At 35.8% G+C, this 27,294-nt stretch overlaps 1 protein-coding gene across 1 annotated transcript in view; it reads right to left on the bottom strand.

Moving 5' to 3' along the window:
- Positions 1-6,696: 6,696 nt before the first annotated feature.
- Positions 6,697-27,294, bottom strand: part of LOC149800001 (protein strawberry notch homolog 1-like) — a 146,082-nt gene continuing 125,484 nt past the window's right edge. Inside the window, exons 30-33 of the mRNA XM_089959534.1 lie at positions 26,378-26,461; positions 24,213-24,318; positions 21,057-21,228; positions 6,697-13,948 (exon numbers count right to left, since the gene is read on the bottom strand). Of these exons, the coding sequence (XP_089815660.1) occupies positions 13,217-13,948; positions 21,057-21,228; positions 24,213-24,318; positions 26,378-26,461 (1,094 nt within the window). The 3' untranslated portion in view covers positions 6,697-13,216. The remainder of the gene's footprint in view (positions 13,949-21,056; positions 21,229-24,212; positions 24,319-26,377; positions 26,462-27,294) is intronic.

The following is a 27,294-nucleotide window of genomic DNA, read 5'->3' as shown; positions in this document are numbered from 1 at the left end:
TTCCGTTGTTAGCCGCGATTCCGGCATTGATTGCCGCGGCGGCCCCAGCAGTGGCTAAGGCGGCTGCGTTAGGAGCCGTTGGTACCGCGGCGGGGATGGCATTGAAGAAGGCAACCGGGAAAGGCTATAAAAAAAAACGATCCGTGGCCGGAAAGGGTCTAAGACTACCGGGAACCCCGTATTCATGGTACTCGGGAAAGGGTCTAAGACTACCGGGAACCGTTTATTGACTCAGGAGTCTATGACTCCCATGTCTAATTTTGATTTAATAGACGCCGCAGACGCGCTAGCGATAAAAAAACTTCAGAGGTGTTTTTATGAGGGATCAATTACCGGCGGCACCAAGGAATATTGAAACCGGCATAATTAACCTCGATGGGTCCTCCGGAGCGGGAACTCATTGGGTTGCATACGCGATTGATCCGCGTGCGATCGTCTATTTTGATTCATACGGGTTAGCCCCGCCGAACGAGTTTATGCGGTATATCCGGACGTGTTCAGCCCGGGTTTTTTATTCCACGCTGCCAACACAGCAGTTAAGCGACCCGCCGATATGCGGCCGTGAAGTATTGAACGTACTCGCGGCGATTTCATCATCGCGAAAACCACCTCATGTGGTTGTAAACGAATACACTAGTGGGGTCGTAGAGGCCCGGCGGGTTAATTAGAAACGCTGTTTTTTTTTACAATAACGATGATTGATATTTGGGGACGACCTATTTTGGCGCTGAAAGGATCCACGGAAACGCCCGCCACCGATGACATAAAAAAACTAATCGAGGATGAAATCGCTGATACGTTGAATTTAACAAGTGTTGACCCAGGTGAAATAGTTGTATTTCAAGACCGCCAGGGTAAATTGAAATCCAGTAATGTGTCGCTGGATGACGTTTTAACACGACGGCGCGATGCCGCCGAGGACACTATCGCGCTGTATACCAGCGACGGACGACTCAAGCCGGGTGAACATCTGTCGACGATAACATTAGTCAAAGACGGTTTTATAAGGTTGAATAGATCGGTGACCGAACTTGACGCGCAGGTGAAAAAATCTGTCACCGAGGTGAAAAAATCTGTCACCGATATACAACTCACTACCGCTAGTTTTTTCGGGACCCCGACGGTAACCGAACCGAATCTTGCAACAATAAAAAATACTATTTCGGAGTTTACAACGCTGTCGGGCCAATTTTACACGTTACGAAAAAATGTTAACAGGATCGATGACAACTTTGATAAATTCTTTGGTAAAAAAAATACCAAGCTGGATGAAATCACAACAACTATAAATGATATCACTGCGTATGGACAGGAAATAAAAACAATCAAAACTGATGTTGCAGCGAACAAAGGGAGTGTAGACGTGCATGAACGGGAAATAGAAATAATCGGCGCTAATGTTGCAACGATCATAAATAATGTAGACTCGCATACAGGGGAAATAGGAACGATCAAAACTGATATTGTAGCGAACAAAAGGAATATAGACGCGCATACACAGGACATAATGACAATCAGAGCTGATATTGAAGCGAACAAAAAGGGTGTAGACGTGTATAGAGGGGAAATAGGAACGATCAAAACTGATGTTGCAACGAGCAAAAGAAATATAGACGTGTATGGACAGGAAATAAAAACAATCAAAACTGATGCTGCATCGAACAAAAGGAATATAGACGCGCATACAGGGGAAATAGAAACAATCGAACTTGATGTTGCAGCGAACAAAAGAAATATAGACGCGCATACAGGGGAAATAGAAACGATCAAAACTGATATTGTAGCGAATAAAAAAAGTATAGACGTGCATGAACAGAGAATAGGAACGATCAAAACTGATATTGTGGCGAACAAGAATAATATAGACGCGCATGAATGGAGAATAGAAACAGTCAAAACTGATGTTGCAGCGAACAAAAAAGAGGTGGACGCGCATACACGGGAAATAGATACACTCATTACTAAGGTTGCAGCGAACAAAAAAGATGTGGACGCGCATACACGGGAAATAGATACACTCATTACTAAGGTTGCAGCGAACAAAAAAGATGTGGACGCGCATACACGGGAAATAGATACACTCATTACTAAGGTTGCAGCGAACAAAAAAAATGTGGACGCGCATATACAGGAAATAGATATACTCATTACTAGGGTTGCAGCGAACAAGAATAATATAGACGCGAATTTGCGGAGAATAGAAATAATCGGAACTGATGTTGAAGCGATTAAAGACGGACTACCGAGAGTAGCAGAGCAATTCGAAAAAATAAAAATCCCTCATGAGAACATCATCAACACAGTATACACAATTCGGCATGGATCATTCGATTGGACTCCTACACAGAATACAGTAAATACTACCGCAACTGTTAAGGGCATTTATCGATTGACACTGGTTTCAATGATGCAGTTTAATATATTATCGTCGAGTTCATCCGGGTTTAACAATACAATATCAACAATTATAGACAAGAACGCAACTGAACAGTTTACAATTTATGCCGTTGATGGAAATTTAACCCGGGCAAACATCACATGGTATGTGGAATTTGTAGCGAATCTAAGTAATTAAAAACACTAGCTCTTTTAGAATAAAATGACCACCAAGGTAATTGAATCAGAGGTATCACCGACGTCACATCAATATCGATTCGATACCGCAAAAGAATTCTCCGCGAACTTAAAAACGCTTTCCGAACAATACCGTGCAAAAATAAAAAAATACCGTCGTAAAATAACCGCCATCGACGCGGTCGTGTACTCGGTGTCGGGTATAGTAGCTGGCACCGGTGTTATTTTATCCACGGTGACCACGATAACCCCGATCGCTGTTCCAATCGCTGTCTCCGCGATGACAACAGTTGCTGGAGTCGCCAACGCAATCACTAGAAAGATATCATCGTGTTTTCAGAAAAAACTCAACGAGTATACAGTAAAACATCAAATAGTATCCGACGCATACTCGAAATTATCCGGGTTGATCTCGTTATCGATTGATAATTTGTTCGTATCCGATGTTGAATTCTCCACGATGGTCCAGTTGTATAGCTCCGCGATGTCAAAAATCGAGGATTTTTAACTGGAAGCCGGAACCACCTGGTTGCTGAAATTAGACACTAAAGACAACGAATAATAATAATGTCGCTGAACCCCGAAGGGTCTCAATTACTTCAGCGGATCGCGGAGAATACCACTCCGGTACAAACAAATATGATATCGATAACGTCAACGAAACCCGAATTCAGTGTGAACTTCCCATCGCCGGTTCCAGTAAAGGAAATAGCACTGGCAAAATTGCGAATATATCACAGTTGGCCTAATATTCGAGCGGACGCATTTAATGGACAACAACCTAATAACTCGCTGGTTTTTGCACGGACAAATAAACCCGATGGGACCCCAGACTGGGAGGAGGTTACAATACCAACTGGGTCATACCAAATAGAACAAATCAATAAGGAATTTCAACGCAGGATAAAATCGATCACAGGAAAAGAATCAAAAATCGCTATTACGGTTCATGAACCGACGTTATCGTCGACGATTGAAATAAACACACCGGGGTATATGGTTGATATTTATAACAGTTCAATAAGAACCATACTAGGATGGCCTAAGAATCCACCCGCGGACGCCCCCCCATCAACTATCCTCAGATACGATAACGGAGATGGTGGTAGGCATATTGCTCCATACAACGTAAATATTGCATCGGTGATAGCGATTAATCTAGTGTGCGATGTTATCGAAGGGAGTTACCAGGTGGATACCAAGCAATCAAATCAAGCTCAACAGGGGTATATCCTTTATTCGTTTTCACCAACAGCCCCTCCGGGATTTTTGATCATTGAGAGTCCGATTAATCCGGTCTATATGCGATGCCATGATCGGTTTTTAACGAGAATTAATTTTAGAATTACCGATCAGTCAAATAACCTAATTGATCTACAAGAGGAGGAGTTAGTGATCACTCTGTTTGTAAGATCATAGCAGCAGGGGGGGCGATGACATCGACGCGGTCGTCGATGTGCTTACCGGACGCTGACGACGCTTGTTTGATGGTGTATCAACAGTTAGTATGGTTTCCTTGTTACAGACTACACTATTTTATACCACTCAAGGAATCAGATTGATCAAGAAAACAAGAAATAGTGACGCAATACATTTTTTTTCCCGCTTATACATGATGGTTGGTGAAACCAGTTGGAATATTAACGGTCTTTCAGATGTCGGACATGAAAGTAAATATAATTTGTACAGAATAATTAAAAACTTCACTAGGAAATGTGATTTATTCAAAACTATTCTCAATGTGATTATAAAACGAGGATTCAGTAATAGAAAGACCAGTTCCTACCCCCACCTCCGCAGTTTTCTGGATGTCTAGCGTATTTTTTTTTTTTGGGAGGTCCCTCGGTAACTCGTGCCCTCGCTTATATTGTGGACAGGGTTTCTGGACCCCGATGTGCGCAAGTTATCGAGGCAGGTGTGCGTGTGTATCTCTCTCTCTCTCTCTGTATATATATATATATATATATATATATATATATATATATATATATATATACACACACGCCACATCGGCCAATTCTGCGCGTCATTTAATTCTACGCAACGATATGTCATTTCTGTAAACATTGGATCACGTGTTCATTTTCGTCAAACATCTAATTTGTATCAAGAAAGAACGACCGTCCTTTAATTAGGGAAAGTGATATTCATAAAGTGTACAGAAATATTTCACATTTCTACTCTAAATGCATATGAAAATGTGATTACTAAATGCCAACATGAATACCCACTCCGCGACTTTATTGAACTTGAGACCCAGAAAAAACTATTAAATATTTATCGAATCACGCAAATAAATATATTATTTAAAAGATCGAAATGTTTACCTTAGAACAATACTGCACCTTAATCCAATTTTCTAATTTTGCAAGTTGTACGACTCGTAATTTGTCATCTGCTATCCAACTTGTGAACTTGCCGCTCAAACGGATTCTCAAGAAATTTTCTGGCGTATAGTCTGTTTCTAAATTCTTAAGTATTATTTTTTTCCATAACCGAGACTTCGTAAACACATTACATCCTACTGGTTGTTGTTTCTCCTCAATGGCTTATTTTTTATAAAATGTTGAACTTTTACAAATATTTGACAAGATCGGTTTAGTTTGCTTAATATCTCATGCCATTTACTGGCGTTGTTGCATTGAATTTTGTAAAACCAGTTATAAGCTTGACATAATTCCTTCACTTAAATGCTAACAGAAAGAGTCCAAAGTAACCAATTTCATTCCAATGGCATGATGCCTAAACATTACATCTTTTCAAAGCTATGCGCAGAATAGGACGTCATATCGCGAGTCATGAAAACACAGGGATAGTATTCTGATTGCCCAAAATCAATATTATTCTGAACAGAATCATCTGGTGACAATTGCTGCTTTTCAAATGGTAAGCAGTGCAGTACATTATTTTAGCAGTCGGTCGAATTCGGTATGCATTTTGCTTCAGTATTGGCGACAGAAATCTTTCGTGCGCGGAAAAGCCCGACAGTGGTGGAGAGAGAGAGAGAGAGAGAGTGAGAGCGAGAGAGAGAGAAACAGTCTTGCTTGATGATCATGGATAAGTATCACCTTTGAAGAACAGTTTTCTACAGATAATTGTCACAGAGGTGATTGAAACATACGTAGGAGCAAAATAATCAATCAAGCTTAGCACAGATCATTCAACCGACCAACAATAGCTAGCGTGATGTTGCAATCTAAACCCCTTGTAGGAAGATTTATTAGGCTAATTTGAATAGATAAATCCAATTTTTCTCATGCTGAGATGTGTTTGGAAGCAATAAAATGTTAGTACCCTTTGTTGTATTTCATGATAATAATAAAGCGATCTTTATCAAAGAGTACTAGCAGTTCGTGATCAGCAGCAACATTCCTCTGAAGTCTGGGTTTATGACAGTTGGAACTGTGGCACTATGATCCATTTTTGAAGACAAAATGCTGCCATTCGGGAAAGAGGCTAAGTGAGCAAAGCCCAGGAAAATTAAGTCTTAAAACGCCTTGTATACCTTATGCAGCAGAGTAGCATGAGAGTGGATTTTATTATTTGCAGACATCATATCGAGAATGCACATACAACTTCTTTTAATTCATAACCAGAATCCCGATAATGTATAAATGCAGAACTCAATCCCGAAGTTACCAACATATTAAGACATTCTAACTACACTGTATCGTGGCCAATGCATGATTAAAACTCCCTTACCACAAAGCAGATGCAAAAAGATCATTTTCTATGCCAAGAAAAATTCCAAAAGATCATAGTGCAAGTTTGAACAAATACAATATCTAGTCTCTGGTCAGTCCATAGATGAACTCTAATGATACCGGCATCACAAATCCCACTGAACAGTAAAGACTGCATCTAGTTTCAACTACTCCACCGTCTAATGGTGTAGTTTTTATTTATTTTACGTTTGTATGCATGTGATTATGTAAGTGTGTACATAATGTGCTTGTGTTACTATGTTTGACAATGCTAAGAGACAGACCATTTTGATTGGGAAGGGGAGGGGAGGGAGGGAGGCTGGGATTTATTTGAAGAAAATAATTCTGGCCCTAGAATAGCTTGAAGAAAAAAATCTTAATCTGATTTTTATATGAAACAAACTGATTAGATCCACTATCTTATTGTAGTATCATTTATTTTTGTTCTTCTCAATGTTGCTGGTTTAAAAAAAAATTCCCTGCCTCTCAGTTTGCACATTTGTAAGCATTTCATTTCATGGATTAACTTCAACAAATACCTCATGTAAAGAATAAGGCAGAGAAAATGGCAAAAATATGAATGGTTTTGGTGATTCCAGAAATGTCACGGAAACAAAATGATTCGCTGTTGAGACAGGTACAGAGGGCGAATCAGATGGCATACAAATTCGTCCCAACTAGCCCCGAGATATCTCATCCCTGAGATATGCAGAAGACCAAGTTTACAACTGTAGTGATGATGGTCTCTGTTATCAGAAAATGCCAGATAAATCTCTACCTACAAGGTTGACACACAAAATGGAGGGCTTCAAGCTTAACAAAGAATAACACTTCTGTTTTATGTCAACAAAACACAAGATGAAACCATTATGTGATGGCAAATATAAGTTTGCCCATTGTCTTCGTGAAATGAACATAGACAACCTTTCATGTGCGAAAATGCTTGAATGACTGGAAGTATACTTAAAGAGTGGTTTTTCAAAGTGTTTATCCCTGCCATCAGAAATCATCTGTGATCCAGGGGATACGAACAGAAAGCGCTACGGCTGTTGGATAATTGCCCAGCCCATCCACACATGCCAATTCACTCATAACAAACAATGGAAAGATCTAGGCGGAGTATCTACCTAAATCTATAACATCTTTAATCCAGACAAAAGACCATGGAATAATCAGTACTTTTTTGCAGAATTTCTGTCAGCTGTCAATAGAGTCAGTGTTGGACAGTGGAAAAGGTATCACAGCCTTTCTTAAGAGCCTGAGTTTGTAAGAGACTGTAAGGCATGCAAAGCAATCAACTTAAGATAATAGTGGGGTGCTGGAGGAGGGGTCATGGCACTGCCTTTGATGTAAAACATTGGAGATATCAATGCTGACAACAACTTGTAAGATCATAGTGCAATGGATGTTATTTCGGAGAAATTTGTAAAGATCCATGGTATTGAGATAGGGGTTACTCATGACAATGTAAAGGGGTGGATATGTGCTGACAATGACCATCCCAAAGCTTAATACATGTCAGAAAAACAAATCAGCAATTCAGTAACAAACTCCAACTGGAGGACTATTCCAACTGAAGAACCACTAGTGTTCCGAATGATGCATATTCAGATGTTGCTTGCCCACACAGTTAGCAACATAATCTTGTAATATTGCCATACAACATAATCTTGTAATACTGCCATACAACATAATCTTGCAATATTGCCATACAACAGAATCTTGTAATATTGCCATACAACATAATCTTACAATATTGCCATACAACATAATCTTGTAATACTGCCATACAACATAATCTTGTAATATTGCCATACAACATAATCTTGCAATATTGCCATACAACATATATAATCTTGTAATATTGCCATACAACATAATCTTGTAATATTGCCATACAACAGAATCTTATAACATTGCCATACAACAGAATCTTGTAATATTGCCATACAACATAATCTTGTAATATTGCCATACAACATAATCTTGTAATATTGCCATACAACATAATCTTGTAATATTGCCATACAACATATCTTGTAATATTGCCATAGAACATAATCTTCTAATATTGCCATACAACAGAATCTTGTAATATTGCCATACAACATAATCTTGCAATATTGCCATACAAAATAATCTTGTAATACTGCCATACAACATAATCTTGTAATATTGCCATACAACAGAATCTTCTAATATTGCCATACAACATAATCTTGTAATATTGCCATACAACATAATCTTGTAATACTGCCATACAACAGAATCTTGTAATATTGCCATACAAATGAATCTTGTAATACTGCCATACAAAGGAATCTTGTAATATTGCCATACAACATAATCTCATAATATTGCCATACAACAGAATCTTGTAATATTGCCATACAACATAATCTTGTAATACTGCCATACAACATAGTCTTATAATATTGACCCAATAGTCTTGTAATATTGCCATACAACAGAATCTTGTAATATTGCCATACAAATGAATCTTGTAATACTGCCATACAAATGAATCTTGTAATATTGCCATACAACATAATCTTGTAATATTGTCATACAACAGAATCTTGTTATATTGCCATATGGTTGCTGGAGACCCAAAATGTTGACCCTGTAATCATGGTGTAATAAGGGGGGGTGTAAGGGGTGGTCCACCACAGGTGAAAGGAAGGATCTGCCCCGGGTGCCAAATACTTGAAGTATGCCTCTGATATGAAGTGATATTTGTTAACATCGTCAAAAACTTTAAGTATTGTTCTCTTCTCATTCAAGTGGGGGTTTTTTTTGACCCAATAAATTCATCTCTGTTAATGGTTTACCTTTGTGAATTAATTTTTTGCATTCTGCTGTAACAAAATATATGCAAAAGAAGAATCAAAATCTGAAAACATCACATTTCTTTGTTGTCATTTCTCGCAATCTTTTGAAAAAATTAATCTTGTTCAATTTTGAAAAACAATAAAACTAGAATGTATCCAATTCCATCCAAATGATGTAATACACAATGTGTTCAGCAGCACACATGTGAATGACGTTTTCAACAAATATCAGTTAACCTGAAATTAAAGGTAATTTATAAAGACAAGTGAATGACTCCATTATAAAAAGCCACTTATTCCGTTAATTTCAAAAGTAGACTGTTAAACAAGTATCCAAAATGTTAACTGCCCCCATACCCTCTCTATTTATACCTCTCTCTACCAATTTTCATCCATTTATTACTCTTTCAAAGGTACCTTGGTAGCCTGCACCCTCACTTATATTTTAGTCTACATTTTAGGACACTGATGTCATGCATGACTACCCTGCGAGAGGTATAAGCGTAATTATTGCTATTATAAGTAGCATAAAAGAATGATTTGGACATAAAAAGTGGAATCTATAAATTACATGCCAGAATTACAGCACATACAAAAATGATTTTGCTGCTAGGTAAAATTATTGTTTTAAGATCAAAATCCATAAGGATTAGAACCAGAATATACTCAAATATTATTTATATTCAGCACTCACTGTAACTAGCCTACCTGTGTAACTTTCGCTGAATTATCGTGAACTAGAATCCTGCAATGATCAGGTACTCTGAGTGCTGTATTACATCACTCTCATATTCTTCTTTTGACGTTTGTAAACTGGTGATGATTTGTACTTTTCTTCTGATCTGAGATGTTTTGAAGTTTGAAGAGATCCATCTGCTCTAAGATTTTCCGTCATACAATATTAACAACTTACACCTTAAAGCATTTCACTTAACATCTGGGTTTCAATTTCTTTAAAAGTACAGAATGGATCACAATTTCCCATCTGTTTTCAAAGAAATAGGTCCTATAAAGTTTCTATAAATAACAAATAAGGAAAGTACTTTTACACTATTCTCACGCAGCAGTCAACTTTTTAAGAATATTGTTAAATTTATATCAGTGGAATTAAAGAGATGATAATAAAAATAACAAAAGCAACTTTGTATTGCTTTCTTTTTATTTTATTTTTTAATGCATCAATAAGTTATGATCCCATTTAAAGTCTAGCATAATGTGTGATTTGGTGAAAAAAAGCATAATGATTACACCAAAGGCGTAATGGTTGGCATGTATTCATTATATGCAAGTTATTCTGGGAGAAGTGTATAAAGAAATTATTACTGTACAAGAAGCAAATCCATAAAGTATGCCAAGTTTGTTGCTAAATGGATGCATTCTGCGCAAATAAGGTTCTTCAAACTCCAAATTTATGTGCAGTAAAGCTGAAGTGATTGAAAGAGTCTCAATCATTTGTGCATCTGATAACAAAATTCTAAAACCATAATGAATAAAACCATATGCTACTTACCATGAATAGCCCAAACTGAACTGAATTGCAGATTTCACTTCTACCATAATGTTCTCCTTTATTACCATGATAACATCATGTCAAACTAAGCAGTCCATTGCATGTATGTCAAGCCCCCTTTATTACCATGGTAACACCATGTCAAACTAAGCAGGCCATTGCATGTATGTCAAGCCCCCTTTATTACCATGATAACAACATGTCAAACTAAGCAGGCCATTGCATGTATGTCAAGCCCCCTTTATTACCATGATAACTCCATGTCAAACTAAGCAGGCCATTGCATGTATGTCAAACCCCCTTTCTTACCATGATAACACCATGTCAAACTAAGCAGGCCATTGCATGCATGTCAAGCCCAGGATAAAAGATTTGCAGTAAAATGTGACCTTGGCTTTAACAACAAATGGTTGTCACTCAACATTTTAACCTTGAAGTCAAGGTCTCAAACTTTCATAGAATGAACTGTCTTAATTTTTATAGTGATTCATCCCAGGTATGAAGAATGTCATAAAGGTATTAAGGAAATATAAGCAAATGAAAAATAACTAAAACAAAACCCCTAATGAAAATTCTCGCTGTCCATGACCGTCACCTCAAGATCAATGTGTACTGCTTAATCACACTCGATCTTGACACTTAGAAATCCATACTGCAATGTCAGAACATCATATTTGTGATCATCTGATAAGAGATGTATAAAAGTCATTGAACTACAAAAGACATCACCCGCTGTAAGCAGATCAATGCACACAATATTCTTCATCTCATATAATAAATTTCAATGAAGTGACCATAAGAACCTCTATAAACATCTCCATCAATAATTTACACACAATGGGATTAAAAAATAAAGCAAAAACCAGTGACATTCATTTAGTTAAATGGGTTTATATCAAAACTGTTACTTCTTATCTTTAAGGAAATCTCTGAATGACAATTCAATAATTTTAAGTTAAAATAAATCTGAAACTCGCTTATCCACAATGAACTGCATCTGTCAAAGAAAGCATTTTCTCCAAGTATTCATTTTACTTGCTTGCCTTGCTATCTTTGATCACGTTTATGAATGAGCATGCAAATTTACGCGATAGGCGATTTTTAATAATCAAACCTTTTTGGAATACTGTTATTGACAGCGTACAAAAATATTGTTTAGAAAGACAATTTAACAAAATATATGACTTCTTATTCAATGTCACCGGCCATACTCCAACATTTTCCTTTTTACATCAGATTTGCATTACAAGATTAAAAGTAGTTATATTCACACAAAAAGAGCAAACAATTTATGAAGTGTAAAGAAGAAATAATAATTTAATTACTCAAAATAGAAGTATACAATGCTGTTGCTTCCCCTTAGTTATGACTGCCCACCTATAGAGCATGCCAACCAGAAATAACATACATTTATCCCTACAAGGCAAAGTAGATGCTTCTTGTCGAAAAATAAAACACTATAAACTATGGATAGGGAATATTTAGATGAAATTAATGACATCTAATGTACTCTTCAGCCTTATATCAGTATGCGTGCATGACACACTAGATTGTGTCGCTTTCAAAACTGTTCCATTGTTTAAATTTATTTTGAAAATTCCCGTTAATACAGGCAAAAAGAATCAATGCTGGCTTCCCTGTGTCAGCAGACTTTATATAACTAAAAAAAAAGAAATCGGCACATTTAAAGTATCTAAAGGAACCAAACTTGACTTCCTTGTGAAAATATCGGCACACTAAAAAAATACCAAAGTCAGTTTACAGGGTTCGTTTTCTTTGTAATAAAATAACTTATGCATTTGATATCCTGTCTGTAAGTTTAAACAATGAGTTTATTGCTCCGTGCCAGTTGTGTTTATCACCTGGGCTTCTATTTGTTTGCCATATGTAATCATAATTGATGTTTCCTGGGAAAATAGTATACACAATAATAACTTGCTTTAATAATACTTTTGTAACTCAAGCTACCAAAAAGATTATCATTTGCACTCACAGTGAATGTATTTTAAAATAATTATTTTTTTAATTGTGAGATACCATCTTATAGTTAACCTGGATACAATACAATCTGGGTCAGTTTGCAATAAGTAACTTATCATGTGTAAATGGCAGGTGCCTTCAAGCAATCAGGTGATATTTTCGTCTCATTTGCAATTTTGTTATTTGACATATGTGATACACACTACACCATGGATGCATACTCAAGACTGCATCCGTTACATATATGGAGTTCGTGGATATAATATCACATGTCTGTACAATATAGGTGGCCAGTGACCTTTAAAAGATATTAATTTCATAACGTTGATTCAAATTTCCAGGCTTTATCTACCATTTTCGACAATAGAATGAGCAATATACCAAGGTTTCATTTACCAATTTTATTCACAATTTTCATCATCTTCAGCAAATAGGGGTAAATATTTTTATATTTCCTAATTAAAATAAATTGGATTTATGTATGACTTCCGCATTACGTGCAGGTTCATGAGTTATTAGGGCACGAGCTATAGAGGGAGTGGTGTATCTAGTGAACACTCAAATAAGATATTGTACGTCTCTAAGAGAATGAATAGGAATGCCTCAATGATATCAATCTAGTCAATAATGCAGTTGTCTACATGGAAATTCACTTCAGCATTAGATATCCCTTTCTCAAAGAGCTGACCACAAATTGGACAAGACAGCACCTGGTGTTCCAATTCCTCTTTCTTCATTGCAGCTTTGGCAAAAGCAGACATCAAGCTGACCTGCTTCTGCTTTTTGGCTGGCTGAGAACTTGTTGAGTTGATTGTCCTCTTTTTGGAATGACTTGATTTTGAATTTTTACTGAGTAAATCCTTCTTCTGACCTACTGATGATGCAGTCAAGATTTTATTATCTATGGCAGATGTCAATACACTTTTGCAATCTTTACTAACATTATTATTTTTCACTATACTGCAGTCAAAAGAGTCAGTTGTCTCTGTACAAGGCTTTGGCGCGTTATCTGACCTTAGGTTTCCCTCAACTTCATCTATGTCCACTTTTGTATCTTCTGCAGTCTGAGATATAAAGTCCTCATAATTCAATTCCTTCATCAGTGTTTCTTGAGAATTATTTCTCACTGGGGAATCTGAGTCCTCTGAAGACACAGAATTTGAAGACTTGTCATGAACAAATGGCTTGAAGAATTTTTTTATGGTAACAGGTGGCCTCATTGCTCGTGCTTTGCATTTGGGGTTTACTGAAGCCACCTCTTCTATCACAGACCTTTTGAAAGACTTGATTAGAGCATCTGCATCAAGTGGAGCTTCATTCTGACCAGGTCCTGATGAAATTCCCTGCTTCTGTGTAACAGCAAAAAATAATATTTAAATATTTTACATTAGCTAAACTCAAGTTCACAAGTAGATTTATCTGTCTGCAAAAAATAACAGCAACATAAAGCAGGTTATGAAGAAAATTAAAATTAATAAACATGGTCATCCCATGGGGCAGATATCTAGACAAGAGGACAAAAGTCTGGCTGGGACCCCTAGTGGCCAAGTGGTCTAATGTGCTCACCATTACAATTTACTGCCATCTCACATCTGTCTGCATGGGGTCCAGTCTCAGGCTGAGCCAATGTTGGTATGAGGGAAAGCTTGGCAGTAGCTTCTCGTGGGTTGGTGGTTCTTTCTGGGGTTTCCTGGGTTCTTCCTCCACTATTTATACTGGCCGCCATGTATAGCCTATCTTGTGCTGGAAAATGGTGTTAAAACCTATAACAACAACAACAACAACAAGAGTCTGGTCATGATAAGTTTTTGCAGTTTCTGTCAACAAAATGTTATTCACCACTCCAACAAAACAACAACTATTATAACAAACACTTATAAACTTATTGTCTTCTCTGCAAGACATAATTTGAAGTTATGAAGCCAAAACAGAATACCATGAATGACACACCTATCCTGTCTTTGTTATAGTCTTTATTATTGAACAATGGGTCTCATGACCTTGACCTCTGACCAACTTGCGCAGTTGTAAATGAAAATTATTGTGAATAAGTCATTAGTTTCTTTCAAGATATAACCTGACCTTTGAAATATAGATCTCAGAAACTTTGACCTAGTGAAGACAATAAAAGCCTTTCTTCTCGCAAATGCAAGCTACCTAGTTTTTAGTCTTGGTTTGCGACATAGGACTCAAGAAAAAGCAAGCCATCTACAAAATCATTTTGTAAAGGCATCTAGTAGAAACATTACCAATAAGAATATGCATGTAAGTTGGAGCATTTTACAGCAAATCTGCACAACAGTGGCTATTTGGTGCCAACTAAAGATGAATTTTTGCAAAATGTACAAATTGACTGCACAATAATTTAGGAACATAAACCTGTTCAATAAATGTAAACATTTAATACAAAAAGATACAATATAAAATGCAAAGATGCTAAAATTCAGTTTTAAAAAATGTCAAATAAAAGATAAAGGTAATTAATATACAATCCTTAAAAGGTGGTTAATTTTTTATATAAATCTCATCATCTTAAATATCCTTGGGTGGTATATCATCATAGTGTCTTCATGCTATTTACATAAAAATATTTCTATCTCACACTTGACAAGAATATATTTCTCTGCCATTGGATACTGGCATGGTATATATTCTGGTCGAGTTTCACCCTCCAGGAGGTATGAACAAGTCAGGTGTGTATGCCTGAAATGCAATTAGCCCAATACTACATCATCTCTGTGAGGGATACTACTCAAATAGTAAATGAATAATTAGTTTTGTACAAAATCCATTTTTCTTCTTTTAGTCCCTGTGACATTGACCTTGGACCTTTTGAAACCAAGAAGGACAAGCCAATCAAAAGTGTCATCAAATTAGGTGATAAAGAACCCAATACATATTGCAGAAACCAATGAAAAAGATTGGTCAAGGTAGCTGGTATACAGGCCAAGTTATTGAATGGAAACATTTTCCTTTTTTCAGTCCCTATGACCTTGACTTTTGACCTATTTCCAACAGAAGAAAAAGCTATTTACAAAGTTTGCTAATAGTCTATGATGGATAACTAGAGGTTTTGTGCTGAAACGAAATAGAGAAACCACACATGGATGTGCCCACTGACAGATGATTTAAGAGACAGACATCATAACCACTGTATGACAACTGGACAGACTTCATGATAGCTATTAACCCATCTATTGTAATTTCACTTTTTACAGGCCATGAAGCAGGTAACTTTACCAAATGTACATTTCACTTTTTACAGGCCATGAAGCAGGTAACTTTACCAAATGTACATTTCACTTTTTACAGGCCATGAAGCAGGTAACTTTACCAAATGTACATTTCACTTTTTACAGGCCATGAAGCAGGTAACTTTACCAAATGTACATTTCACTTGCACTTCTACATATGAAATCTATTGTAATTTCACTTTTTACAGGCCATGAAGCAGGTAACTTTACCAAATGTACATTTCACTTGCACTTCTACATATGAAATCTATTGTAATTTCACTTTTTACAGGCCATGAAGCAGGTAACTTTACCAAATGTACATTTCACTTTTTACAGGCCATGAAGCAGGTAACTTTACCAAATGTACATTTCACTTTTTACAGGCCATGAAGCAGGTAACTTTACCAAATGTACATTTCACTTGCACTTCTACATATGAAATCTATTGTAATTTCACTTTTTACAGGCCATGAAGCAGGTAACTTTACCAAATGTACATTTCACTTTTTACAGGCCATGAAGCAGGTAACTTTACCAAATGTACATTTCACTTTTTACAGGCCATGAAGCAGGTAACTTTACCAAATATACATTTCACTTGCACTTCTACATATGAAATCTATTGTAATTTCACTTTTTACAGGCCATGAAGCAGGTAACTTTACCAAATGTACATTTCACTTGCACTTCTACATATGAAATCTATTGTAATTTCACTTTTTACAGGCCATGAAGCAGGTAACTTTACCAAATGTACATTTCACTTTTTACAGGCCATGAAGCAGGTAACTTTACCAAATGTACATTTCACTTTTTACAGGCCATGAAGCGGGTAACTTTACCAAATGTACATTTCACTTTTTACAGGCCATGAAGCAGGTAACTTTACCAAATGTACATTTCACTTGCACTTCTACATATGAAATGTGTTCAGAATTCATTACTCTGCATTCTGTTTGCATTCAAACTATAATTTTACAGTCTCAGAAATGCATTCCTATTGGTTTTCCTCACTTCCTTTGAACAATTTCTGTCATTATCATTTTCTTGGAATGAAACTGAAAAATATTTGGTTTTCCATTTTCAAGATTGTTAAAAGTAGACAATAACTGCTTTCATACCTTGTTTTATTAAAAGTGTACTTCAATAAAATAGCTGGTGCATAAGCAGCAAAAGACAGTACTGAATTTATCATAAATACAAATGTCATTACAACTGCACTAACTGTAAACAAGATGCCAAAGAGGACCAGAGAGCACTCAGCCTATTGACATCTTGGAACAGACAAAACCAAGAGCAGAAGGCAAAATATCAGAGTCATTTCCAGTGGAAATTTCTTCTGAATGCATATAAAAATCAGCTGTAGGAAGGTTTCTAAAGTTTTTATATGTTCAATCTATAACTGACAGCACATCAATGACAATTTAAAAGGCCTTTTGCCGTCATGCCGTCTGTCAGAGTAGATGAGATTAATGCTGTTTCTCTATTTTTAGTACCGGTGGATAAATTTGATGTTGGATTGGAACAAAATCTAACAAAATGAAAAGCCTTCAAACTAGGATTCTTTCTGTCAAATTCAGTTAAACATCTTTAGAGAAGTGGTTTATTTGTTAGGGACAGTTACATGTCCTGCACGTCAAGATGGTGTCGAATTATGTTGACTAGTTTTTGAGGAAGTCATTCAAAACTCTTTAAATCTTAGTAACTATGGTCATAATTCTCTGCAAAATGGAATGAAACATATATTTGAAAGCCCCTAATGTCAAAATGGTTTCTGTTAAATTTGGTCAGCAGTTACCGAGAAATCAATGAAAGTTGTATCTAATGGTGGCCATGTTTAATAGCAGATCAGCATCATTTGTATAAACTTAATAGGTCTTTCCACAGGGATATCGTCTGTCAAATCTGATAAAAGTCTGTTGATAGGTTATTGAGAAAATGTTGTTTATAATTTTTATACTAGTTTTGAACTATCATCATTTCTATCAACTTGAAAGTTTTTTTCATAAATCCTTTAGGGAATTTTGTAATATCAGTAAAGCACCCAGATTTGATCTGGGATTGGTATTGATAGAATAAACTTGAAAGATCTTCATCCCAAAATGATTTCGGTCAGATTTGGTCAAATTCTGCTATGCAGTTATAATATGTCATTTTAAAAATAATAAAAATCTTTTTACTAATACTGGCCTATTTGAGAGCTGATGAGAAGAAGTATTTTTTTCTAGAAATGATGGCTATATTTGATTATGGCTCAGCATCATTTGTACAAACTTGAAAACCATCTATGCAAGGATGATTTCTATCAAATTTAGTCATATTCTGGTGAGTGTCTTTTCTTTTCATTACAAGTTATTTTTAAATATTTTTTAATTTTTTTTAGTAATGGTAACAATATCTGATGGCAAACTGGAATTAAGATTGCTCACGGGCATAAGCCATAGCCAGCAGTTTTGTGTGGTTGCTTCCTGGTGACAGAGATGTGGAGAAGGAATGTTGCCATGGTAAAGGAGTAGAACGTAATGTTCCAGAGATTATGTGCATTGGTGTGTTGTTCTGGACGTCAATTAACTTGGTATGGGGTGATCAAGCCCAGACTGAAGCGCAATACTCTGCTGTCAAATAACAGAGGGCTGGTGTCTTGAGTACTAGCATCCCAGGTTGTGCCAGCCAGTTTGTGGAGTAGGTTGTTTTGAGTGCTCTGTTTTCTTCATGTGGTTACAGAATGTCAGTGATCTGTCCAGAGTCACACTAAGGTATGTTGGTGCTGGGTCATGTTTTATGTGCTGCCCATTGTGGTTGAAAACCTCATGGTTCGCATTTACATTGTTACAGTGGAAGACACTGAAGACTGTCTTTGTTGTGCTTGGCTGTAGGCAACATTTTTTAAAGAAATCTGTCATCTCCTCCAGGTCCGTGTTCAGTACCTTCTTAAGCTCAATAAAAGAACAACTTTGAGTCCTGAGATCAGTGTCATTTGCATACATGAACTTGCATGACTGTGTTCCAGGCAAGATATTGATATAAACATTTAACAGACTTGGCAAAAGAACAGACCTCTGGGGGACTACATTAGCCTGACGTCTCCATGAGCTGCAGTTCTCTCATATGTGCACTCTTAAGTGCCTGTTGTGAATGAATAGTTTGATAGTCTCAACTATCCAGCGCAGCCGTACCCTGGAAAGTTTCAACAACAGTCTCACGTGTCAGGCCGTGTCAAATGCCGCTGTTTGATCAAGGAAAACATTTCCAGTTTTAAGGTTCCTGACAACCATTTTCAACATAGAGCAAAGATTTGGTCGCAATCACTGCGGCCATGACCGAAGCCAGCTGTGTATAACATTAAAGCATCTACGCTCAACATTGTATGCAACAGCATTCCTGCCAAATGAAAACATGTGCTCTACATATCACTAGTTGCAACGTGAAGTCATATGAAATTTTAAATAGCACAGTCCAAAGATTTTTAATAATATACACAGGAATACACTAAAGAATGCATATGAATAGATGCGAATAAATATGTATAAAAATGACCATAATACTGTCATCTTCGTGTTTTTCAAATTAAAATCTTAATATTATTGCTGCATTTTTTATTTTTACCATAGCAACCAAGGTATATAATATAAATTTCAACAAGTTAAATGTTAGACCAAAATAAATTCTTATATTTGAAATGTTTAAGACCTTGTGTACATTCTAAAAAAACATAAGCACAGAACATACGGCCAAAACTTTATTGATTTAAACCATTCAATCTGATCCCTTCCCTGAAAACAAAACACCTGCTGTGCCTAAGTTTGGTGGAACTTTGACAATCCAAGCCCACTAAATAGAAAATCTCACTTTTTTCAATCATATATTAAAAAAGTTTGAACAATGACCGATTTGGCAAAAAAGTAGTTAGCTTAATATCAATTAATACTAAAACGATATATAATTTTGTTTTGGTTTTCACACATTCTAGACTGGATTTGGTTGCCATGGCAACCATTTCATTCCCAGCATGCTGAAATAAAGTATACCCAATACTCATACAGAGTTCACAACAAATTTCCCACTGTAAAGAAAATTAGTACTGCCCAAGAAGTAAACTCAAACAGGATGCCAAATTATTGAAATAATGGACAATTCCTGTGCAAATCTGAAGTTCCTCCAGACTGACACACAGTAATGAGTTAAAGGCTTTCCAATCTTTAGTAAAAAGTGGCCAGAGTCAATGAAGGATTAACACTGACTGAGTAAATTTTGATGTCAGAATGCTCCTGGGGCCCCAAGTGGTCTAAAGTGCTCTCCGTTACGGATCACTGCTATCTCACCTCTGTCTGCGTGGGTTCCAGTCTCCAATTCGACCAATGTGGGTATGTGAGAAAGCTTGACACTAACTACTCATACTGGCTGCCATGTATAGCTACCATGTGCTGAAATATGGCATTAAACCCTACAACAATAACAACATCAGAATGATCCCAAGAAAAACATGGACATTAGTTGTGAATTTTAAAAGAAATGTCTTTAAATAATTCTGAAAGGACATTGGATACAAGATAGACGAAGGACCATACTGTAAGCTCATTTGGCCTTAATGCCAGGAGAACTATTTGTACGGTATTTGCTAGCAAATGATTTTTTGAAATTTTGTCTCATTAAAATAGATTTGTCCACATATAAGTACCAGTGATCATGTAATGACATCAATGGTGGATGCTTTTATCTCCCCAACCAAAACCAATGTCAATGCTAGGAATCTGTTATAAAATCCAATGAAGGATGCTTTTATCTCCCTCACCAAAACCTATGCTAGGAATGGGTTATAAAATCCATCAGTTTCAAGAATCTTATTTTGGATTGTTGTCTAAAATTGTTTTCTGCAGTGAAAATTTGGAAGCTGCCTGATTACAAATCCATTTATGAAAGTGATAATATTTTTAGTCTCTATCAATTTATTATTAATTTTGCATTCCTCTTTCTTAAAAATGCATTTATCATTTCATTGAATTTCATTCTGTATTCTGACTTCATCCATTCTCCATTTGATTTACATTCTTCTTTCATTTCACTGGAAAATGAATGTACCTATTTCTGGGTCTAAACAATGTAAAAGCATTGTTCATAATTATTACCTCATGGTAATAATACTATAACAAAGTTTAGTCTTCAAAGCTGTACATTCAATAATTTATAAGATGATAGCAGAATAGTCATTAACTGTACTTACTGCCTGAGCTTCTATCTGTTCTATCTGCGCTTGCTGAATACTCTCTATCAACATCTTTTCTTTCAAAGCTTTCTCAACTTCTGCAATCAGAACATCAGGGTACCTGACCCCAACTACACGTTCATTATTGTTCAATCGGACTCTCACCACTCTGATGGTTGATTCTGACTTACTGAAAAATGACATTTAATAAACTACAAAAAGATACTTAGAAAAAGAAAAAAGAACTGTGAGTTATATAAAACAGCACAGTTTTCTAGCAAGATTTTACTAAAGAAATTCTTGTGCGCATGGAAAGACCAAAGACAGTGTTGCACAGTGAACGAGTCCAGGAGACCCAAACTGCCAGTGTCCCCCTAAATTTAATGCATCCCCATATCCTGATCATTACAAGGGAACACAAGCATATAATATGTCCCCAAGATCCAACAACGAAGAGAGTAGCCAAAGTACTGGTGTCAGAATAAAGTGTTAAAACAATATCTCTGTTCTTCAAAAAAAGTTTGCCTTCAATGTGGATCAAGAGAGTACCAGTCAGGAAAACTGAACAAGAGGTGCAACATTTGATACTGCTCACCTCACTTAACAGCTGTCCATTTCACTAGGTAGGGTTATACAGTACTGTATGAGTGTGTAATTAGGATTTTTACATAGCTTTAACAATGTCTCAGTCATATCACTACAATATCTGCAGTGTAGCATTTTGTAGTGATGTCTCTAGCACTGGGGCATCATGTCTCAGACATGTAGCATCATGTCCCACCCAGTCACATTATCCTGACACCAGGCCAGAAAGTCCTAACACGAACTTCTTAATGCTGAGTGCCAAGAATGACAGCTGCTAGTACCATTTTTATAATTCTTTGGTATGATTTGGCTGGGGATCGAACCCATGACCTCCCACATCCAAGATGGATGCTCTAACTATTATGGCATAATTAACATGCAGTGTCTTGTTCATAATCAATTTATCCACAACCCTGATGATGATTAAACCAACATATAACAATATGGCTTTGAAAGTAGAAACAAGATCAGCCAATCAGATACAAGATTATATAATTACTATGCATGAATCTGCCTATTTGTGAAGCTGCTCAAAATCATGATGATGTAACCTCATATTCTAATTTCAATATATAGTGGCAATAAGCTTAATCAATCACATGCAAGCTCACCTCATAGATATGCATGTATCTTGATCATTATTGATTAGTTCAAACTGTTGATGATATAAGCATTTAAGTTTGATAAAAAGTCTGCTCACAATAAGAGAATCTGGAGTAGTAATGAGCTCAGCCAATCATATACAAGAATATATCATTAATATGCAGGGATCTCACTTATTATCAAACCAATCCAAGATCTTGATCCCACATTTCAAGTTTAATCAAATTCGAATCAGAAATATGGCTTTCAGATTAGCATCAAGCTCAGCTAATCAGATGCAATATCAACCACAAAAATATATACATCTCACTTGATATCAAGTTTGTACATGTTCTTGATGATCCAAGAATCTATTTCAACTTTGATAAAAAATCTAATCAGAAGTAGAGCCTCCAGAGTCATAACAAGCTCAGCCAATCAGATGAAAGACCACCTCATTAACATATGTGGGTCTTTGACATCATCAAACTCATCTGAGCTCTTGATATTCCAAGTCTGATCAAGATCAGATCAGAAAACTGCATTCCAAAGTTCTATCAAGATAGTCAACCTGATGTAAAATTATCTCAGCAAAATGGTGGATCTTGCACGTTGTTGAATCTGTCCAAAATAATGATGACATAAACCCATATTTAAAGTTTTGATAAAAAATATTGTGGTAACAAGTTTATCTAATCTGATACTAGATCATCTAATTAGTATTTGTGGATCAGTACATAATTCATCTAAGATCTTTATGACCAAAAGTATACGTTCCAAGTTTGATCAGAATCAAATCAGAAGTATGGCTTCCAGATTGATGAAAAGCTCTTGCAAGCAGATGCTGCATCACCTCATTAATATCAGGTCTTTAATTATCAACCGGGAGCGAGGTGACTTACCTGGCTTCTTTAACTTTACGCCTAACTACCTTCATTTGAGGAAGTCTCCCAAACCTTCCACCGACTTTGGCAACTCACCCTCCAACTTTAAATCTAATGGAAGGTCTTGTAATATGCATATATCTTGCTCATTAGTGAATTAATCTAGAAAAAAAACCATTACAATGATACAAACCCAAATTCCAAGCCTGAATGAAACTGGAACAAAACTAATAATAACCTATTGTTGACATATGGATGATGGAAGACGAATGACACTTGAAGAACAATGGACACAAGTCCATACCGTAAGCTCAACTGACCATAGACAGGTGAGTAAAAAACTAAGAAAATATGAAACGTTGCTATGGCATGAAAATTTAATTAGATCATCTATTTATACATACAAAAATGCACAACTAATTTCATTTGTCGGCCTTGTGTTTGTTTCTAAACAGTGTTAACAAAGCTTTTGTCTAAATAGTTTCAAACTATGTATTTTTGAACAAAATGGAAAATTGCTGTGATGGCCTGAAAATCTAATAATGGTCAGCTTCTCATAATCATTATTAAGTACATAATATTTCACAGCTCTGTGTCAAAAAGCTTCTGTTCCACTGTACTAAAATGATTTTTGGGACAGACATAATAACCTAAGATGCATAGACAGACAGCAGAAAAAGCAATATGCCATGTTCTGCTATTGCTGCATGGGCATAAAAAGATACACCTCAAAAGCATGGTGATATTTCTACAACGTACCCTCAATCAAAGGATATATATTCATGCAAAAAATTTATGAAAGATCACTTTCTAATTGCCATTTCAGTTAACAAAAAGCAAACAAAACAAAAAATAGTACATTTGTGACAAACAAAAGTTTCCAAAAATTAAAAGGTTTCAAAAATTAAAAGTTTTCTAAAAGCAATTACATTCAAATCCTCATCTTCATTTTGCTTCATAAACGAAGTCAGACATAAATGTACTGATTAATTAAGTTTAAAAAATACTTTAATTGATGTACACAAAACAACTGGTTTACCTGTATTGAGATCTTTGATGTAAAACTTGATAAAGCGATTCTTTTTTTTTGCTACAGGTTTTATGTTTGCTTTTTATGACTTACGTCAAGTTCAGCTTAAGGGCGTATTTGTTCAAAGTTGCTTCTAGTACCGACATCAAAGTCACTATACTTCCACAGAGTAAATGGATCCCATAGCACCTGCTTCCCACTGAAAATAAGCATAAATCAAGTCTTAAAATGATTTTTTAAAGTTTTATCAGAGCACATGTTGTCTCTAAAAATCACACGATTAAAATAAACTATTTTCAAACCTTCATCACATGAACTCAAGAAATTTTTCAGAAAGACAAACATATATATGCATGCAATGAATCATCATTGACTTTTTCATGGCAAATATGTCATCGTCTTTCCCTTTAACAGGAGATAATATCAAATGGTGACAGGGATCAATTTTATCTTGCGACAACCATAATATGCCCCTAATCTATGAATAAATCTGTTATAGTGTTTACTTACTGTCAGAAGGGGCATATATATAGCTAACTTAGAAAGTTGGAACAAGTTTCAAAACCATTATTTATGCTTGTTATGTACAATTTTCCACAGCTTACAGGGATTGTCTTTTGGATACTTCTGCTCCAAAATAAGGTTTCTTTCACTAACATGCACTCGGCTGAATTTCACATTCTTGAAGTAATACATTACTGTCTACTATACCAGATTTACTGTTCCATAAAACTGTATTAGGGTTTTAAGTCCGCCATAGTCTGCTTGTTCAGACTTTGATCAAATAAATTACTTTACCTCTAAATTTCATTTTAAGATTCTTGTTATTAAATTTATTTTGACCATATACTATGTAGCACAAGATCCCACATGGCTACATTTTGATTACTTCATATCAAGTACTTTTGTCCCACAGGATGGAAGTCAACACAATTGACACGAATGTGTTCCACTGTCATGTCAGTGAGCACTAGACATGGATACAAGTTGCTGAATTTTAATTTCCATTACTGTGACATGTACCTTGAATCGAGGGGCTTGGCTGTGTTATGTGATACACCCTCAATGAATGATATGCAGTAGGCTAAAGTTTCATGACAATCATGTCAATTTAGTTGACAAATTATATTCCAGACAAGGATACAAGTCGCAGATAAATTTTCCCTTGCTGACCTTTCAACCCAAATAGGACTTTCCCTGTAAGGCTGCCAGCATATTTCCTCAGGTCAGACAAATTTTCTGTATAATATGTACTACAATTCTTAAGCCTGAAAACATGCATTTAACAAGTTGTGATGATCTGTCACTGATATAAGGAAGATAAACATTATATTCAACTAAAAAGATTATAAAGTTCACTTAGAACCTCCACTACAGTTTCAAAACTTTGCAGTTCAAAACCCCACTAAACTCAAAAGCTTCTTGCTTATGCTCCCAACCTGACTTAATATTTGGGTAAATTTTGAATTTTATGTGGTGATGGCCATCATCTCTCTGGCCACAAGAGATACTCAAATCAACACAATGTTCAATAAATGTAATTCTTGTCTTTCCTGTTTTTCCCAAGAACCTGAATATTCTTTTTTACACTTATGTGCAACTGTCTATACTATTCTAAAGACAAATTGTCTTTTTCATCCAGAATATGTGTTCATTCATTGGATGCCATATTTAGGAAAACATCTCGGTGAAGATATTCTTCATACAACATGGGCAATTTAAAGCATCTGAAGTACTTCTGTAAAACTAGACTGGTTCCCTGACAAACTCAGATGAATCTAATATAAAACCCAGACCAAGATCAAACATGGACACTACTTGGATTTGATTGTAATGATTGTATTTTCATAACTTTTGCTAATATTCCATGTGTCCATAATTTAAAAGTCATTTCAGTAAGACTTAATGTAAAATTGCAATGGATGGCCTTGCAGAAAGTGGCATGGCTATGGTGAAATCACAATTGTTGGCCATACATCTACGGTAAAACTGCAATAGTTGACCTTGAGCAAGGGGCATGGCTACTTTACAATACACACAAAATGGGTCATGGCATATACTTGGTAAAGTTACATTAAAATCTCTCAAACTGTCATAACATAACATGCCCAATTTGAGATGGGCATTTAACAAAACTTTACAGTGTGTACTCTGTGTGTTTATGTGTGTTTTGGATTTTTAATGCACCTTTACAAAATATTCAGTTATGTGTACTAAAATAATAGATAAAATATTTGGAACACAAACAAGTTATTTACCTTTGCAGAATGGCTTGTTTTTGCAGGTTAGACCATGAATGCAATTTTCCTTTGTCATTTCATAGTATTCTTTCCAATGCTTTTCTGTGAACAGAAGAAAACATAACATTACCACAAAATTTATATACCTTGAAATAAATCCTTAGTATATTCCTTTTCTTAATTTAACATGGAAATGGAAAAGAAAACCAGAAAAATTTATTTGTAAATCTCATTTGCACAAAAGGATGGTCTTAAAGACCATCCTTTTTTTAATGATTGTATTTTCCTGGAAACAAGATATATTTCATTACAGCAATCCAAATGATACCTGCATCTGTTTCTCATTGAATTTTCATGTCAGTCTCAAAATGTAGCTAAACTGACCAAATTCATTTTCATGAATGATTGATTTAAACATAATTCATATTTACGTACTGAGCAATACCATGATCTGCATACATGTTATCTGCCATATTTGTCCTGGAGTAGTGGGTAAGTCAATTTTTTAGACAGCACTGAGCCTTATGAGAACCATCACAAGCCATATGAAAGCAAAACATCTTTAACTGACATTCTACTTTACTTAAGAGGAGCAGTGGCTGAGTGGTTAGCAATCTGGATGCACAATTGAAGAGATGCAGGTTCAAATCCTAAGTTCAAAACAGCAGTGGTCAGCTACCATTGTGTGTCCTTAAACAAAGCACTTGACTTCAATTGTTTCTGCACTAAATAACTTACTCGTGTTGCTGTGAGAAAGCGTTAAACCACATCAGAGCAAAACTTTCAATTAATGTGTCAGTGTCAAGAATAATAACAAAATAAAAGGCCTAAAAATAAATGTAATCAAACTGTGGATAATAATAATAATAATAATAATAATAAATTTCCTGCTGATCTAATTCACCCGTTTCAAACATTATCATACAACTGTTTAA

Source organism: Sinohyriopsis cumingii, chromosome 5 (genome assembly GCF_028554795.1).
Source record: "Sinohyriopsis cumingii isolate HCF-2022 chromosome 5, ASM2855479v2, whole genome shotgun sequence".
NCBI classification, from domain to species: Eukaryota; Metazoa; Mollusca; class Bivalvia; order Unionida; family Unionidae; genus Sinohyriopsis; species Sinohyriopsis cumingii.
The sequence above is the reverse complement of the archived record's forward strand: the minus strand, read 5'-3'. Positions and strand labels throughout refer to the sequence as shown.